This window comes from Ascaphus truei, chromosome 1 (assembly GCF_040206685.1).
Source record: "Ascaphus truei isolate aAscTru1 chromosome 1, aAscTru1.hap1, whole genome shotgun sequence".
Taxonomy (NCBI): domain Eukaryota; kingdom Metazoa; phylum Chordata; class Amphibia; order Anura; family Ascaphidae; genus Ascaphus; species Ascaphus truei.
This window is the reverse complement of record NC_134483.1, coordinates 174,355,053-174,374,132: the sequence shown is the minus strand read 5'-3', so window position 1 is coordinate 174,374,132 and position 19,080 is coordinate 174,355,053. Positions and strand designations below refer to the sequence as shown.

The 19,080-nt window shown below is 42.2% G+C and overlaps 1 protein-coding gene across 2 annotated transcripts in view; it reads left to right on the top strand.

Moving 5' to 3' along the window:
• LOC142493950 (guanine nucleotide-binding protein subunit alpha-14) overlaps window positions 1-19,080 on the top strand; it is a 203,509-nt gene that overhangs the window by 177,051 nt on the left and 7,378 nt on the right. For both annotated transcript variants that reach the window (XM_075598739.1, XM_075598750.1), the window contains exons 3-4: window positions 12,967-13,121; window positions 16,233-16,361. In XM_075598739.1, coding sequence (XP_075454854.1) covers window positions 12,967-13,121; window positions 16,233-16,361 — 284 coding nt within the window. The remainder of the gene's footprint in view (window positions 1-12,966; window positions 13,122-16,232; window positions 16,362-19,080) is intronic.

Here is a 19,080-nt window from a genome sequence, read left to right as displayed (position 1 = left end):
TGAATAGGACGCTACGGGAGGACCTTGACAGATGTACATCCACTAAAAATACACACAGACCCGACGTACTAACACTCAAACAGGGAATACGTGACTGCCAGTTACTCGATATTTGGAGAGAAAAACACCAGAGACAGAAAGAATACACCTTCTACTCACACCCACATGACACATACAGCAGGATAGATTACTTCCTTGTATCCAACAGAATGGTCCCTGGGGTCTCTCACACCGAGATCCATGATATTTCATGGTCTGACCATGCACCTATAGAGCTGCGGTGCACACTAATCCCACTAGACAGACCCAGAGCGAACTGGAAACTAAATGAAATCCTGCTGAAAATCCCGGTCCTACAACTAGAAATTGGACAAAAGATTGCACAATATTTCGAGGAAAATGAGGGGAGCGTGGCTACACAATCCACACTGTGGGAGGCCCATAAGGCTACCCTCAGGGGGGTCATTATGAACCTGGCCGCTAGACGGAAAAAAGAGCGGGAGGGTAAAATTTGGAAACTAGAGGTTCAGTTAGCGGAGCTTTCCTCTCTTCACAAAAAAGACAAAAATGCCCACACATTGACTCAAATACTAGCCACTAAAACGAGTCTTAACCTCCTCCTCTCCGCCCAGGCTGAGAAGGAATTGACCTGGTCCAAGCGGAAATTTTTCGAAAAGGCCAACAAGCCTGACACACTACTTGCCAATAAGCTAAAAAATAAGGTGCCAAATTACCACATTCACGCGATTCGGAACCAAAATGGGGACCTTACATCCATCCCAGCGAACATCGCGGGGGAATTCAAAAAGTACTATGAAGTACTATACAATAGAGATAAGGTGACCCATAACCCAAAAACTAAGGAAGACCTACGGACCTTTCTGAAAGAGGCACATTTACCCATTCTGAAGAGATGCGATAGGGAGGCGCTCCAGTCGGATTTCACGATGGAGGAACTCTCTGGGGTCATTAAAGCACTAAAACCAGCTAAAGCCCCAGGGCCAGATGGCTTTTCAAATTTATACTATAAGAAATATTTAAAAATCCTAGCCCCCCACATGTTGAAGCTATTCAACGAAATCTTAGCAGGGGCCTCATTCCCAGCACAAATGCTCCAAGCTTCAATATCAGTGATCCATAAACCCGGAAAGGACCCGGCAGACTGTAAGAGCTACCGGCCCATTTCACTGATTAACTCGGACCTCAAAATTTACTCTAAACTTATAGCCAACAGGGTGGGTAGCGTTCTTCCCGGGTTGATACACGCAGATCAAGTAGGGTTTATCGGAGGCAGACAAGCGGCAGACAACACCAGGAGAATCATTGACCTAATTGATCTGGCCCAAAAAGAAAAAATTCAATCCATGGTGTTAAGTCTGGACGCTGAGAAAGCCTTCGATAGGATAGACTGGCCCTACTTAGCGGAAACATTGAGAGCATTTGGCTTTGAGGGACGCCTCCTGCAGGCCATCTTGGCGTTATACAAAAACCCCACAGCAAGAGTGAGATATCAAGGGTCCCCCTCAGAACAGATTGAAATTAAAAGCGGAACTCGTCAGGGATGCCCGCTGTCGCCTTTACTGTTCGCTTTATGTATTGAGCCTTTGGCGGCTCACATTAGAAATAGCCCAGATATCTCTGGTATCCCGGTGGGAGACCAAATGCACAAAGCCGCTCTTTATGCGGATGATGTCATTCTCACACTAACCAAACCTCTCACCTCTCTTCCTAATGTATTCAACATATTGGGTAAATTCAACCAAATATCGGGATTTAAGATCAATCAGTCTAAATCAGAAGCCCTCAATATCAATCTACCAAAAGAAGTCGAAAAACTGATTGACCTCAATTTTCAATTCAAATGGCAACCCTCCGCTATCAAGTATTTAGGGGTATATCTCACAAGGGAATACAAAACACTATATTAAGCAAATTTCCCCAAGATCATAAAGACACTGGGGGAGGATCTCCGAACCTGGATGAAAGGGAGCATATCATGGATTGGGAGGATACATAGCGTGAAAATGAATCTCCTCCCAAAGATGTTATATCTCTTCCAGAGCCTCCCTATTCCGTTGGTGCAGGCGGACATCCTCTCCCTCCAGTCAAAAATTATGAAATTTATCTGGAATGGGAAAAACCCAAGAATCAATAAAGGAATACTAAAACGTCCTACAACACGCGGAGGATTAGCGGTGCCTTTCTTGTTGGCCTACTATAAAGCAGCCCAATTAGGGCAGATTTTCCAATGGCACACAGACCCAAGCTTACGGAGATGGGTCGCATTGGAGAAAAGTTGTTGTGCACCAATTGAACTCCAAAACTTAATCTGGCTACCCAAAGAAGGGGTACGCAAGATGAACAACCCAATACAGACCATGGTCAATTCACTAAAAGTTTGGGAGGCCACGAAATTCAAATGTAATCTGACCACCAAAACATCGCTAATGACACCAATAGTGGGCAACACAGACTTCGCTCCGGGCCTGAATAGCAAAAACTTTCTAATGTGGACACAGAAAGGATTGTCCCGACTACGAGATCTGGAGGGTATAAAGACCATACAAACATTTGATCAAATTAAATCCTCTAAAAATATCCCAAACAGCGAATTTTTTAGGTACCTCCAGATCAGAGATTTTTATAATAAAACGCCAATTCGACCGGCGCGAACAAATTTCGAGCAGCTGTGTTCTAGAGCTACGGACACAAGGGGACTCACATCTAGAATGTACAGGGAAGTGATCTGCCAGAAGTCGCCTATAGACAACAGACTGAGTTATATGAGACACTGGGAATCCGATCTAGGCGAGACTTTAGAGGACGACGAATGGGACAGAATTATTCAGGCGGCAGCAAAAAGCTCAATCTGCACCACATTAAAGGAGAACGCATATAAAGTCCTTATGAGGTGGTACTACACTCCGACGCGCTTAGCGAAATTTGTAAAAGGCTACTCCCCCCTCTGCCCTAAACAGTGTGGGGAAACTGCAGATCTCCGACATATGCTGTGGTCTTGCACTAAAGTGGCCCCTATTTGGGAACAAATCAGAGACTGGATTCAGCGGATTCTCGATTTAGAGATCCCCCTGGACCCGTGGCTGTTCCTCTTGGGCAGGCGGATCCAGGGTCTATCAAATGCGTCGCATAAATTAATCGCGCATTTCGCCACCGCCACAAGATGCGAGATCGCAGCACTATGGAAACAGCAGGAGGTCCCAATTATCCCAAAGATCAAAAATAGAATTTGGCATGTCTGCCGGATGGAACAATTAACGAGTTTAGTTAAGGACACCGGCACAAACTTTCTAAAAGTCTGGGATCCATGGCTGACCCAGGCAGACATCCCCGGAGTGGAGGCCACCTCGATCCTGCACTAATTAAACCAGATGCGGTCTCCGTTAAGGTCAGATTAGACAAAATGACATAGTGACGCGCAGCTAGCAGACCCCCACACGGTCCCAAAATTAGGTAAACCCAATACCAGAAAGAACCCCTAGGAGGACCTGCCCCACCTAAATTCCCTAAATCCCTTGGATATGGCCTACCATCGGGGCCAAGACTCAGCGAGAAAGACACAGTTTTGCCTAGCCATCCTACACCCCCCTCCCCCCCTACCCCCCTTCCCCTGTCCCCTTGTCTAGTTTGTCTGGTCCTGTATGTACAGTCTCAAATGGTTGAGTTTCAGAGGCATTATTATATATGTTTAACAAAATCGGAATGATGATAATGGGCTGTGGAACAACGGTTGTATATGTACTTTCCAATAAAAATTTAAAGTTGAAAAAAAAAAGTCTCCTCTTACCCTCATTGTCCCTCATCTCTCCCAAATGTACACGATTGGGTCTTCTGGTATGCTTTTATGGGCTCTAAGTGTAAACCCTGCACCACGTTGGTTGCCCTTTTTTGTTTGTTAAACCACCCCAAGACCTTTGGTGATGTGGTCTCTGGAGCTGCTCACAGGACTATATCCACACTACAGATGTGGTCTATTTAATGCCTCCTAAAACTGAACTAAAACTTCCTGGTGCTAGAAAACATTTGAAGTGGAATTTAAAAAAGAAAAGGGATATAACTCTCCGTATACTGAATACTTCCAAATTACCAATCGTGTACGGTGGGGTTGCATTTCTGCTCTGCGTTTTATGTTTTCAATAAACCAGTGGGTTTCAACCTCTCCTCGCGGATCACTGGCCAGCCCAGGTTTACATTACGACCAGCTAATTTGCACAAAGGTACATAGTACAGATACAACGGAAGAACAGGACATTAGTTGGTTGCCTCGAAAACTACAGACATGCTCAGGCCCCGAGGAGAGGTTTGAGAAGCACAGCTTTAAATTCTTCACTGCCAGGGGACCTGGGATGTAGCACTCTGCAGCCAGAGGACCTGTTCGCACACGGGAAAACTTTACCATACCATGTAGCACAATACAGTATGTATGTATATCTTTATATAGCGCCATCCATGTGCATAGCGCTTTACAGCAGTAACACACGTGACATACAGTAATAGGAATAAATGCTTCATACATAAAAGTAACATTAGGAAAAGGAGTCCCTGCCCCGAAGAGCTTACAATCTAAGTGCATGTGCTTGTCTGTGCTGTAATTTTTTTTAACTAGTGATCAGATTTGTCAGTGGTGATACATAGAGGACAGATTTGTCAGTGGTGATACATAGAGGACAGATTTGTCTGTTGTTAACCCTCTTCCGCCTGACCATCTGGCAGCTAAGGAGTGGATACAATATCTCATTAGAAAATAATGGGTTATGTAATGTGAGGTGCAGACTGCACAAGAAAAGCCCAGATGTGGGATTCACAGGAAGGTGGCGAGAGGTGAGAGCTGAGGAAATCCTGTGTCGATAAAGAGAAGCGGGTGTGACTCTTTTTAGAAGGAAGGGACGTCCATAACACCAGTGAAACCGATCTCAGCACCCGCTATTTATACACAGTTAAAGTTAGTGTCTTTAAAGTACTTGGCGACTGTGGTGTTAAAAAAATTCTGTTTCACACTCAGCGCGAATAAACTATTATTTGATGTATTTTATACAACAGAGCAGCTAGTAAATGTATCACATACTGTTTAGACTGCTCCGTGTTAGTTTTAAGCACGGTTGGCAACTGTTTATGATTACATTGTCCAAAAACACAGAATCCTAGCCGAAGGTTTGCCAGCTGCCCTGAGTTTAGCAGAACTCTCCTACATCGAGAAGTGAGGCCTCTGCAACAAGAAAACTTACCGGGATTCCCACGTTGTGACGTGTCTCCGTGACAACCGCGGGGTCATGTGACGTGGCGTTACAGTAATCAAATGACACCGCGGGTCACGTGACCCCGGTGCGTCATCTGACGTGGCTGCAGGTAGGAGGGGGGTGGGTGCGAATCCGGAGCAGGCCAGGCAGGGGGGCGCAGCAGGAAAAGTTTGCGCTCCCCCGATATAGATACTCAAAAACGAATAGGCAATACCGTTCTGTGGCTAACGAAATGCTTTTATTTGTGCGAGCTTTCGAGATACACGGATTTCTTCTTCCGGCGATGTTACAATGGATAAAGCAAGAAAGGGTTTTACTTAAATACAGTGCACCCTGGAATGTATCTGTGACTGAAGCCTGTCCCTCCCCCCTGTGCAGTATGCAATTTATGACTTAAGCTGTTAAATGGTCCCTGAATGTTAGTGACGTAAGAGTATGTGTACTGTATGTGTGTAGGTGTGTATGTTTGTTAATATAAATGTATAAAACGCCCACAGTGTATACAGCGCTTTACAAAAGGTGTGTGTGGAGTGGGAGTGTATACCAATGGTGTGGGTAGGTGTAGAAATGTAAGAGGGTGCTGCATTACTATTAATGTGTGTAGATACTATGTGGTCCCTATTGGAATATAGGGATAGAATTACATTTATATTTACACACATATACATACACACGCACACACACACACACTTACATCACTAACATTCATGGACCATTTAACACCTTAAGTCATAAATCGCATACTGCACAGGGGGGAGGGATAGGCTTCAGTCAGATACATTCCAAGATGCACTTTTAAGTATAACCCTTGCCTGCTTTATCCATTGTAACATCGCCGGAAGTAGAGATCAGTGTATCTCGAAAGCTCGCACAAATAAAAGCATTTCGTTAGCCACAGAACGGTATTGTCTATTCGTTTTTGATTATTAAGCTCAGCTAACACGGTACAGATACCTCTACATCATAATGTAGAGCTTGAGAAAAGACATAGGGGTCTGGAACGTACGTTTGACTGTCTGATGATTTTTAAACTTTTGGAGTGCTGTGGATCTTTGTTCCTGTACATCATAATATAGATATACACAAATGAGCAAAAGGAAAAGAAATGTGCAATGTTTCGGGGCAAGAAACCCTTCTACCAAACCCCTTGAAATAGAAGTGTGAAGCCATCCCCAGTATTGTTTTGTTTTGCAGCCTGTTTATTTGCTAACTGGCTTACAAAGTTCAGTCTTCTGACTCTTAATCTAAGAAAACAGAACAGCAGATAACAACAAAAGCTTGCACTGGCCAGAGGCTGCTTTAGGATATTTGTGTATAGTATAAGGATCTGGAAATCAACTGTTTACTAAATGACACTTATTCTGAGAAAATGGTGCCATCTAGGGGAATGAGGTGGTATAAATGGTCATGCCCCACTGATGGGGGTCCTAAGTAGCCATGGAGTATATAGAATTATCCACTAAGTATGTCATATATGCAATTACACATCCTGCATCTCTTAGATTCAGACTCTTTCAGTTCTCTGGGGCGCATGCATGAAGTGCTGGTTCAGGTGATCACACCTGTTCTGGCATTAGCACAAATCAAGTCAATGGGAGATAACGCAGTAACGGGTGCGATAACCTGTTCCGCTACACGATGAATGTGCCCCCCCCCTGTGTATCAGCTTGTGAGTTGATGAGTTGATCCAATTGTAATTCTCCCGTTATTATAATTTTTTTGTTATCCTTTTCTTAGCATCAAAAAGATTTGCCATGTCTAAAGGGACATAAATCTCCCCATCATATGTTTGTGTCAAATGTACAACAGACATAAGTTCATCATACTGGTAATAAATCAGAAACGAAAGCTCAAACATGACACACGTCATTGACCTTTAGAGTGACCTTATGACATATTAGGTATGCCACTGGCACTTGCTCAATTTCAAGCCCCGATTGAAACAGAAATGGAGCTCCCTCCAAGTACTTTTCCGCCATCAGGTGCCTTGTTGGGGTCATGTTTGCGCTCTAGGAGCACTCAGATGACCACATGCCCCGAGGTCTGGCAGCACTCTGGTGTCAGCAGACCCCCGGCACTGTAAAGGTTAACTGGGATCCTTGACTGCAGTTCAATCACTATCTCATACGTGGCGCTGTGCTATAGACGGTCCTGGGGACCCTCAGCGCATTCACAAGTTTCTTTATATGTGACACAGGAAAGTAAAACATTGAACATTGAGCTTTGTTTGTGGCCATTGATTATTGTTATGAAGTGAAACTTCTTCGCTGGTGGTGGCACTTAAAAAAAAAATCTGCTGATGCTCTCTGCGCTCTCTACACTGCAACCTCCACGAGCTGTGTCTCAGGGAATACGAGTGGCACGCATGCGCAGGCAACGTTGATTACTTGTTCGGGACAATTGTGCACATGAGCAGTCACTCACTTCCGTTATTAGTTCCGTTTCAATTTTCAGGTTTTTTTCCCTATCAGATTTTTTAGGTGCCACCACCAGCAAAGAAGTTTCACTTCAAAATGTTTGTTTGAAAAACTATGCATATATTATTTGTAATTCCACCGAATGTGATATTATTGGTAGGGGGTGAATACTTCTGCAAACCACTGTATAAACAGTATGCGTGTGGCTGTGTATGTGTACCAGTATATCGCTGCCTGAGCGTACGTGAGATAAAAGAAAAGTGCTGGAGAATGTATTCGTGCAAACAATTCATTTGGACAAAATGAATGGCTTGGAGGGGGGGGGGGGGGGGGGAAATATCAAGTATTAAAGCATTTGAAATAAAACTTGAAGTAAAGGGGTTAGGTTTTAGGTGTGTATTATATAACAAAATATAGTTTTTGCTGAAAATTTAGTAGAACGATTGGCTAAATTACAGGTGATTCTAACAGTACGTGGTCTAAAAGCTTTAACCAAAAACTGTAAACAAATGCTAATAGTTCAAAAGTGTTGGGGAAAATCTTAAATTCATTTGATAGATTTCCAAGTACATAAACCAACCAGTCAGACCAAAGGGCTTAAATCAGGTGAAGAAACTGCAGTTTTGTAGATCCTGCCCCAATACTGATGCAATGTTGAATTTTCAATATATCAATATACCAAATACACAATAAGGATGACATTTTCCAGCCATTTTCATGCTCACAGGAAATACTTTCCGAAAACTGGAGCATTATTGATAATCATCTGCATTATTTGTCATGTACTGTATCAGAAAACAACTACCCCTACGATTTGGCTGGGAGCTTCCTTTTCAGCTGATTTCTATGGAATCTGACAGGTCACTAGTTTTTAACATGCGTTGTTGTTGCTTCTATAAAGGTATTACATTCAGAAGCATGTGTTAGAAATTAGAATTATTACTGCTTCCAGTCAGTGTTGCCAAACTAACATTATTATGGCTGGCATTAGAACTACCAATGCTTGGTAAGACCAAATCATGTCTCACTAACCGTGACCAGCACTGCAAACTTCTGGATTGAGTATGTAGCATGGTATCTATTATGGGAAATTCACTCCCTAATAACAGCACTAGGAGGTACTGTATGTTCAGACTTAAAGGTGTACCCCACCATGGATGGATATTGGCCCCTTTAATGTGGAAGATTTAAACCGCCTTCGTGTGTCCCCTTGAGGGAACGGTACCGGTGCTACCTTTACCGAGATGTATCTCGGGAACTGGAGTCCCCTGAATTTAATGCACTTTTAGCTTTAGGGATCCCCTACTTGTCATCCATGTAATAATAAAATGAAAAAGAGGGTGCGTGGGGAAATCGGGCACAGGGGACGGTTCCTTTAAAGCTTACCAATTTTAGGCTTAGCAATGACCAATTGTGTCTTACTGTCGTCATTTGCACATGTTTTCACCTACACTGCACGAGAAAGGGTGTTGTCATATGACATTTCTAGGTCTTATTTTCTTTCTTTTGCAAAGCAGAAATATTTATTGGATTGGAGATACAGAGCACGCGTAAGAAATAACTGTGCCCTTCCACATGTCTGCGAACGATACAATTTGACATTTTCCTTTAAGTAAAAACACATTTCTTCTACCAGAAAAGGCTGTAGTGATGTGAAGCGTCCAGACCTGGGTATTACTTCGCACCCTTTCATTGCTGAACCTCAGACTTTATTGGTCTATCATATAACATTTGAAAAAAAAAAAAAGTTTAAGGAGGTAGATTTTGGAGTGATTATAGATAGCCGTATGTATGAAAATTGATATAGATGGGGATAATAGTATTTTGTCTGGTAGTGTTAGGACCTGTGAACTGAGTGCCTTGTCGTGGCTCACACGCTTACAATGCTTTGGCCAAAGGGTTAAACTAAATGACCCTTTTTCAAGAGAATATATAAGTATTTTACTGTGTATTTTTGTCATATTGAATGTAGCATTGGGCTTCTCTGTCGCTTGTTGTATATAGATGGGAGATCAGAAGAAAATAATGTTGGCTCTGTTTAACTTCGACAAACTGAAATTTGGTTATGGCGTATGGATCGGGTCACCATACTGTAAGAAGGACATCACAGAGGATGAATGTCTTGCCTATGAACAAAGGCCATATCGATTAACATGAATTTATTTGGAAACAATAGGCAAGTGAGGGGCAATATCATTATGTGCAAACTTACACAGGGACGTGATGGCCTTTTGAAGTGAAGCTCTTTGCCACAATAGCTGTAAAATAAACACTGATACCTATGGAGAAGACAGAATGAAAATGTTACCTGTACAGTGAAATCTTCTCGAAGACGAGTCTGGAATTCTTTATAGAAATGGTCAGTGGTTTTGCAAAACGGGTTAATTATAAAGCAGGTTATTGATGTGATTGTCATTTCCTAAAGAAAATAATTCATTTTTTCTTCCTCTTGTGAAACATAATTGGTAACTGTTGGACAGGGATTTTGTTTTGTGGTTGTCCAACTCTTGATGAATATAAATATAAGTCTACATAAAGATAGAACAAAAAGCGCAACAATTTACAATAACCAACAGTGTAAGATATATATTAGAGAGAGGTGCTAAACGTGGTGATAATACCTTCCCTAATCTTTGCTGCCAAGAAGGTCCACGACCCCACAGGGGCCGAGAAGGTTTACATGATGTAGAATTGACCTAGGCGCACAAGAAAAAAGAATGGAGGGGTGGGGGGAAACACACATAGAGTAGTATGTCTGTACAATTGAAACGTGAGTGCTAGATAATGCACTTACACATACATGAGGATATTAGAACATTCAGCCATATGATCCGGAACCCTGTGGAGAATTATATTCTTGAATGGATCATTATAAGCCCAAGGGAGTTAATTCTGGATCTTTAGCTGCTGCAACTGGAAATATCCCAGCCTTACTGCATTCTCCAATTGGAAATTAATATAAAATAAAAAGGTGATGGTAAGATACTATTTATTTTAAAAAAACTAAACAAATAGGTATAAAAGGCTCACTGTATAGTGAGATAAAAAGCAAAGTCAGCGAGATATGACAGACTGAATTTGTAATGTAGAGTCACAGTCCTGGATTACATAGATAACCCGGGAGGGAACTTAGAGTCTCTCAGTAGCTTTGTTAGAGCATTTAAAGGGTTAACCGACATATTACAGCTCACTTGCAGCTATAGTCTTTACCCAAGAGACTCACATAGCATAGTCCTCCGTTATACATTGTAATAAGTCCCCTATTATAGAGCAGGGCTATATCACCGGGGTTCTCCTCTTATAGTGATGGTTACCCACGGTTTTGGAGACGATCGCTCCCCACTCCATTATCCTGTCCTTAGGGTCCGCGGTCAGCGTGAACTCCGGGCTCTGAACCTCCGCTCACACTATGCAGCCACGCACTTCTGCGTCACGTTAATCCTGAGAGATTTGCTCTCTGCTCTATCCACGGAACACCTCTGTCTCTGCTGTGAGTTGTAATCCGTCTCAGTCGCTTCCTCGCTACTCCAATGACGTCACCCCACGCGTTTCACCTTGACGCTTCTTCGGGGGTTAATTATTCATTTTTTCTTCCTCTTGGGGAACAGAATTGGTAACTGTTGGACTGGGATTTTTTTGTGGTTGTCCAACTCTTGATGAATATAAGTATACATACTGCACCGACACACTTTATTCGAGCAAATACCCGGTATGTACCTGGCAGATACCTGGAATGCGCCACTCCTCACCTCTGACAAGCCCCGTTGCATTTGCCTTCCCAGCCTGGGTTCATGCCTGGCTGATGGGCGGCTGATCTGTTAAATGATAATGATTAGGATTTAATAGGCTGCAATGCTTCGCGTGTCTACCAGATGGCATAAATTCATGAATTTTAATGCAGTATATATATATATATATATATATATATACTGTGCAGTATTGCAGCCAGCGGGAATAAAATGCTTCAATCCCTGTCTGGAAAATAACTCAATGCACTCGGGCAGAAAACAGTCACAAGCCTCAATATACCCGGGTATACCCGAATTCGTGGGACTAGCCGAGCTCGAATAAAGTGTGTCGCCAGTGTACTGTAAGTGTACAACTCCTATTATCCATGAACAAAAGGCTGAAACTGGTATATGTTAATGTCCTTTTCCAACAGAACATCTACATAACAAACTAAAGCTGCAGTCCTACTTATGTACATATTGAGATAATGTCAGTGTTAAAGGCTAAAACCGGATGTTGGATACAAAAAAAAGAAATATTAAAAAATATGAATAAAAAATGTAATTTGGCTTCAATCAGCATTTGTATTCTAATTGGTGATCATAACGTAGTAAGACTTTAAGGCAATGGGACAATGGTAAGGTAGAGATGAGGGCAGTAAAATCCCCCCTAAACTTCAGGTTAATATTTACTAACTTTGTCTAGCTTGTGTCTGTGTAGCCCTTAGTGTATCCCAGGGGTGCGCAAACTATTCCCCCTGCCTGCTCTCCTCCCCTGCTCGCAAAGGCTCCGGCATCAGATGACACCACGGGGTCATGTTGCCATGGCAACGCGTCACCCGACACAAAGGTAAGTGAAGTTACAGAGGCCTTGCACGGTCCCCTGGCATTTAATTTAAATGTCTTCGGGGAAGCGCGGGGCCTCTATAACCGCTGCACCCCAGTTTCCGCACCCCTGGTGTATCCAATACAACACACCTTATATCTTCCTACAATGCATTATAACTTACATTTTCAGTTCTTGAAGAGCGGAAATATCCGGGCTGACCAAGTGGCTGCAGATTTTATTACATTTTTTTATTAAATATTTCATCAGAAAATATACAATGCAATATTATTAGGAGATTGAACAATTAGCGAAGATATGCTCTGGCCTGATTTTACATCTCATAATTACTAGTGAATTCGGTATAGTTTATTTAGGGATCAAGGGCTCATACGAGATTGAGAGAACCTCGATTGGATGAGATTGTCCTACCAATAATATTCATGAGACTGGTTAATATAAATCCATTACCCCAAATGCTAATTTATTGTGTTGTTTTTGAGCAAATTCCACTTTGAATCATCTTTTCAATCGCCTGTGTCACCAGTAAGCCGATATCAAGTTGAGCTCTATCATGTCGTTATAATGGGTTTCTCACAATACTTTCCGCTGTTTTTGGCATATGCTGTTTCTGGTTCCTTGTTCCAACTGTTCTGGAAACCTATGAGCCTAGAACTTCGGAGTGGGAAGGGGCAAAAGAACTTGTGTCACATATAAATAACATTATCGTCATTTTGTAGGACAACGCCTTGACGGTCAGAGAGGTGGAGGTGGACAAAGTGAGTCATTTGGAGAGGAAGCATGTAGAAGCAATAAAAATGCTCTGGCAGGATGCAGGGATCCAGGAATGCTATGACCGGAGGAGAGAATACCAGCTGTCAGACTCCGCTAAATAGTAAGTGACCAACCTTAGTCAAACAGAGCAGTACAGTGAATACAAAGGAATACGAACACATGCTTGCATGTTATTGTGCATTAGACTGCTAGTACAAAATGGGATGAGCAACAAGAGTGCCAATATAATTGGTACAGTATTATATTTTACTTTTCAGTGCTGGCATTCCCAGTGCGTGCTTGCGTGCGTATATATATATATATATATATATATATATATATATATATATATATATATATATCACATTTTAAGTTATAGTGGGTGAAAAAGGCAACAAAAAACCTCCACCGTTGGCATATAGCCAATAAAGAATATCACTTGTGAGCACATTCACATGTCTTAGACAGGTCTGCAACCCTGCCTTTCAACCATTGTCACCTCACATACAGTGCTCCCACTGCAGCAAGGGATTCTGGGAAATAACATGCAAATGAGCACACAATGTGTCACCTTTTGCCTGGAATATCAATTCACATGGAGCCCATTTAAGCAACTGTAATGCATCGCCGTTCACACAGCTTTTAAGCACAGCATGGGACTAGCAAAGCAAGTACAAACCACTCACAGACATGTTTCAACCTTGATGGGTATCATCAGTGTGAGGTTGGTTTATACTTGCTTTGAAATATTTCTAGGCCTACCCAGCCTACCCACACTCATGAACAGACACTCAATGGACAGACACACACTCGAACACTCACACAGTCACTGACACATACATACTCTTACTAACAGACACGCACACACACATTCTCACTGACACACACAAATCAAGTTAAATAAAATAAGCTTTATTGGCATTTCAGAAAAACATTTCCATTTTTCAAAGCATGAGTAACAAGAAGGATATAATATTTACACAGTACATAGGTAACAGTTACTCACAGGGATGTGGGGTTTAGTGGGCGTCTCTCAGTCTGTGACAGGGGCTGATATAGTGTGCAGCCAGTTCTGCTGTGGTTTCATCTTCTCCTAGGATGATCGCTATTTTTTGGTTCTCTTCTATATGGATAAGAGCTGTGAGTTTCTCCAGGTGGGCACTCCTCACTTAAGAGTATTGTGTGCAGCGCAGCAGGAAGTGTGTTTCATCTTCTACCTCTCCTAGCACACATCGCTGGCACAGTCTCATCTCCCGGGGCTTCCGGTTCTGTCTGTGTCTGCCTGTTTCTATTTCCAGGCTGTGGTCACTCATTCTGTACTGGCACAAGTTCTGTCTCTGCTTTGGGTCATTTACCTTTAATAGGCAGGATGCCCGGGTGTATTCTCTCTGTAGGCTGTGGTAGGTCTCCAGCTTCTTTGAGTGCTGAATATCATTTTCCCACATCGTCAAATACTATTTCTTCATTTCGCTGACGATTGAGTGGATTAGGTTTTTTTGGCAGGTTGTTGATCTGTGTGCGGTTTTGTTCTGGGAGTGAGGGGACAAGTTGTTTGATGGCACAGGGTTTAGTGAGGAGCTCCTGGTTTGTCATTGCTCTGTAGCAGTAAGACTGTGGATAGCTGTTGTTTAGGTGAGCCTAGAATGTCAGTGCGCTCTTCTGTACAGTGAGCAGTAGGGGAAAGCGGCCCAGCTCAGCCCGGCATGCATTGTTTGATGTACTCCTGTGTACTTGGAGAAGGTGTTTGCAGAATTCCAGATGCAGTATTTCAGTTGGGCTGATATCACATTTTGTAAACTCTGATTATACCCCATGACCCCACACCCCATGATCCCACACCTCACTACCATACAGAAGGATGAGCGTGATGATGCTGTTGAAGACTTTCATTCAGACTCTTATTGGTGGTATGAGTTGGTTCAGCTGTTTCCTTATTGCATAGAAGGCTCTGCGGGCCTTCTCCTTCAGTGTATTTATGGCCAGGTTGAATCACCCTGATGAGCTGATTGTTAGACCGAGCTATATGTAGCTCGCAGTCTGTTGCTATTCAGTGTGAATTGTGATTTGATTGGATGTTTTTTAGATTGGTCTTAAATATCATTATTCTGGTTTTGTTTAGGTTCACAGAGAGTTTAGGTTTCGCTGAAATTTTCTGGTATCGCCAGCTTCTGTTGGAGGCCCTGTTCTGTTGGTCACAGCAGGAGAAGATTGTCTGCGTATTATAGAGCTAATCTCTGTGCCAGCTAAGGGGAGTCCAGGTGCCCAGGAGGATTCTAGGACTGCTGCCAGCTCATTTATGTATATGCTGAAAAGTGTTAGACTCAGGCTCCAACTCTGTCTAACTCCACGGCCTTAATGGAAGAAGTCTGTAACTTTATTACTGACTTTCACACAGCATTTGTTTTCAAAAGTACATACTTTTGATGGTATCGTATGTTCTTCCCCTATTCCGCTCTCTAGTATTTTCAACAATTGATCTTGCTGCGATATTTGAAAACACGCAAAACAAGCAAAGATTTTGCCCTTGTCGGTGTTGAGAACGTGCTTGTTGATCAGATTGTGTAGGCTGTAGATGCGATCCATGGTGCAGTGGTTTGGCAGAAAGCCTGCCTGGCTCTTACTCAGTACACTGTGCTCTGTCAGGAAGGTGAGGATTCTGCTGTTCAAGATGCTGTTGACCAGTTTCCCCAGGGAGCTGCTGACAAAGATGCCTCTATAATTGGATTGGGTCCTGCCTGTCTCCTCTCTTGTAAATAGGGGGCTATCAGTCCTTGGTTCCACAGGTCAGGAAAGTAGCTAGCAGTAAGGGCAAGGTTGCACATTTTTTTATTAAACTATCTTGTATCACTGGGTACTGTGTTTACATTTTCCTTTATGTCCTTGATAAATTCATTCTCATTGACACTCTCTCTCTCTCTCTCTCTCTCTCTCTCTCTCTCTCTCTCTCTCTCTCTCTCTCTCATACACACACACACTCACACTCTCACTCTCACTGATACACACACATTCACTGACACACATTTTTATTGGACCAGCACAGTGTAATTGTTGATATTCATGATTGGTGATGCCATACAACATTATTTTTCAGCTCAAGAAATTCATCTAACAAATTAATTTGGTCTTACTACAATTAGTTAAATAGCTGTATTATTTGGCTTGTTTAAATTATCTAGAAATAATATTCACTGTCTGTGTTTTAACATTTCTATTGGAATACTTCTTTTTCCAGCTACCTTACTGACATTGATCGTGTTTCTGTTCATGCCTATGTACCAACTCAGCAGGACGTGCTGAGAGTCAGGGTGCCCACCACCGGAATCATTGAATATCCCTTTGATTTAGAAAACATTATTTTTAGGTAAGTTACCTAACTTGTCGCTGATATCCATGTGTTTTTACATGAACAATACTGCAGTTATATGTGAAATCCTATGGGGAGTTGCTCCCTTCCAGGTTTGCGGAACCCGGTTCCCCAGACACTGAACAGTTTTCTGTGCTGGGGTCTCCTCTACGTCCTGGGGAAACAAAATGGACACCAAAGCACCGGTCAATAGGAAGCTGGAATGGATGCCGTTATGGCTACCTATTGGATGACTGCCAGCACCATGTATAAAAGAACAGGAAGGGAACTGGTGCAAAAAACGAAGTATCTATGGTGACCAGTGGGTTCCTCGAGCTGAAAATAGTGACAGCGATTTGTATAAATGAAAACTGTACGTGCTGCATTTTACTACCACTTTGCTGAAAAGAAGATATCTTGTTTTCTTCTCTGCTAAAATATCTTAGCTCCTTTGCTACAACAGAGGCATTCTGGGGTTACTTACTTAACACATCAGTTGTCTATATAGACTTCAGTGGGATCACATATGTACAGTCATGTGAAAAAGAAAGTACACCATCTTTGAATTCTATGGTTTTACATATCAGGACATAATAACAATCAACTGTTCCTTAGCAGGTCTAAAAATTAGGTAAATACAACCTCAGATGCTGCTAATCAAATACCCTTGATTAATTGATCATCAACAAGTGTGACCACCTCTATAAAAGCCAAAGTTTTAGCAGTTTGCTGGTCTGGAGCATTCAGGTGTGTGTTGACACAGTGCCAAGGAGGAAACACAGCAGCAATGATCTTAGAGAAGCAATTGTTGCTGCCCATCAATCTGTGAAGGGTTATAAGGCCATTTCCAAAAAAATTAAAGTCCATCATTCTACAGTGAGAAAGATTATTCAAAAGTGGAAAACATTCAAGACAGTTGCCAATCTTCCCAGGAGTGGACATCCCAGCAAATTCACCCCAAGGTCAGACCGTGCAATGCTCAGAGAAATTGCAAAATACCCAAGAGTTACATCTCCGACTCTACAGGCCTCAGTTAGCATGTTAAATGTTAAAGTTCATGACCATACAATTAGAAAAAGACTGAACAAGTATGGTTTGTTTGGATGGGTTGCCAGGAGACAGACACTTCTCTCTAAAAAGAACATGGCAGCACGGCTTAGGTTTGCAAAGTTGCATCTGAACAAACCACAAGACTTCTGGAACAATGTTCTTTGGACAGACGAGACCAAAGTGGAGATGTTTGGCCATAATGCACAGCGCCACGATTGGCGAAACCCAAACACAGCATATCAGCACAAACACCGCATACCAACTGTCAGCACGGTGGTGGAGGGGTGATGATTTGGGCTTCTTTTTGCAGCCACAGGACCTGGGAACCTTGCAGTCATTGAGTCGACCATGAACTCCCCTGTATACCAAAATATTCTAGAGTCAAATGTGAGGCCATCTGTCTGACAGCTAATGCTTGGCTGAAATTGGGTCACGCAACAGGACAATGATCCCAAGCATACCAGCAAATCTATAACAGAATGGCTGAAAAAGAAAAGAATCAAGGTGTTACAATGGCCCAGTCAAAGTCCAGACCTCAACCCGATTGAAATGCTGTGGCTGGAACGTAAGAGTGCTGTGCATAAACAAATGCCCACAAACCTTGATGAACTGAAGCAAAGTTGTAAAGAAGAGTGGGCCAAAATTCCTCCACAATGATGTGAGAGACTCATAAAGTCATACAGAAAACAATTACTTCAAGTTATTGCTGCTAAAGGTGGTTCTGCAAGCTATTGAATCATAAGGTGTGTTTAGTTTTTCACACATAGCTTCTCCGTTTTGGCTTTATTTTTGTTAAATAAATTATGACACGGTGTAATATGTCCTGTGTTGTTGTTCATCTGAGGTTGTATTTACCTAATTTTATTACCTGCTAAGGAACAGATGATTGTTATTATGTCCTGATATGTAAAACCATGGAATTCAAAGAGGGCGTGCTTTCTTTTTCACAGGACTGTAAGGGTTGCTACATATTGTACTAGTTACAAGTTCAACCTATGCTAAATTTAGACAACAGATACGTTATCATATATCTATACTTATTGATCCAGAGGAAGACAAACAAAAACCCCATTAAGGGGAAAAATAAATTCCTTCCTGACTCCAAGAATTGGCAATCAGATTATTCCCTGGATCAACATCCTTCCTATGTTTACTTATTTGGTATATCCTTGCATACCTTTCCTTTCTAAAAAAGATGTCCAACCTTTATTAACAAATCGATTGTATCTGCCATCACAGTATCCATGGGTAATGAATTCCACATTTTAACAGCCCTTACTGTAAAAACCGTTTCCTTTGTTGCTGGTGAAATCTCTTTTCCTCCAACCTAAAGGGATGCCTTGTAAAGGGGCATAATTATGTTTACTTCCCTTCCATCCATTGCCTGTTTGATGCAAGATAAGATCTTGTTTGCCTTTGCAGCTACTGCATGACTTTGGGCACTATTGCTAAGCCTGCTGTCTACAAGCACTCCTAAATCCTTCTCCATCAAGGATTTCCCCCAATATATCTCCATTTAATTTGTAAGTCGCCTGTTTATTCTTGCTTCCCAAATGCCTAATCTTACATATATCTGTATTAAACCTCATCTGCCATTTATCTGCCCACGATTCCAGTCTCTCCAAGTCCTTCTGGAGAGAAATTACATTGTGCTCTGATTCTACTACCTCACACCATTTAGTGTCAT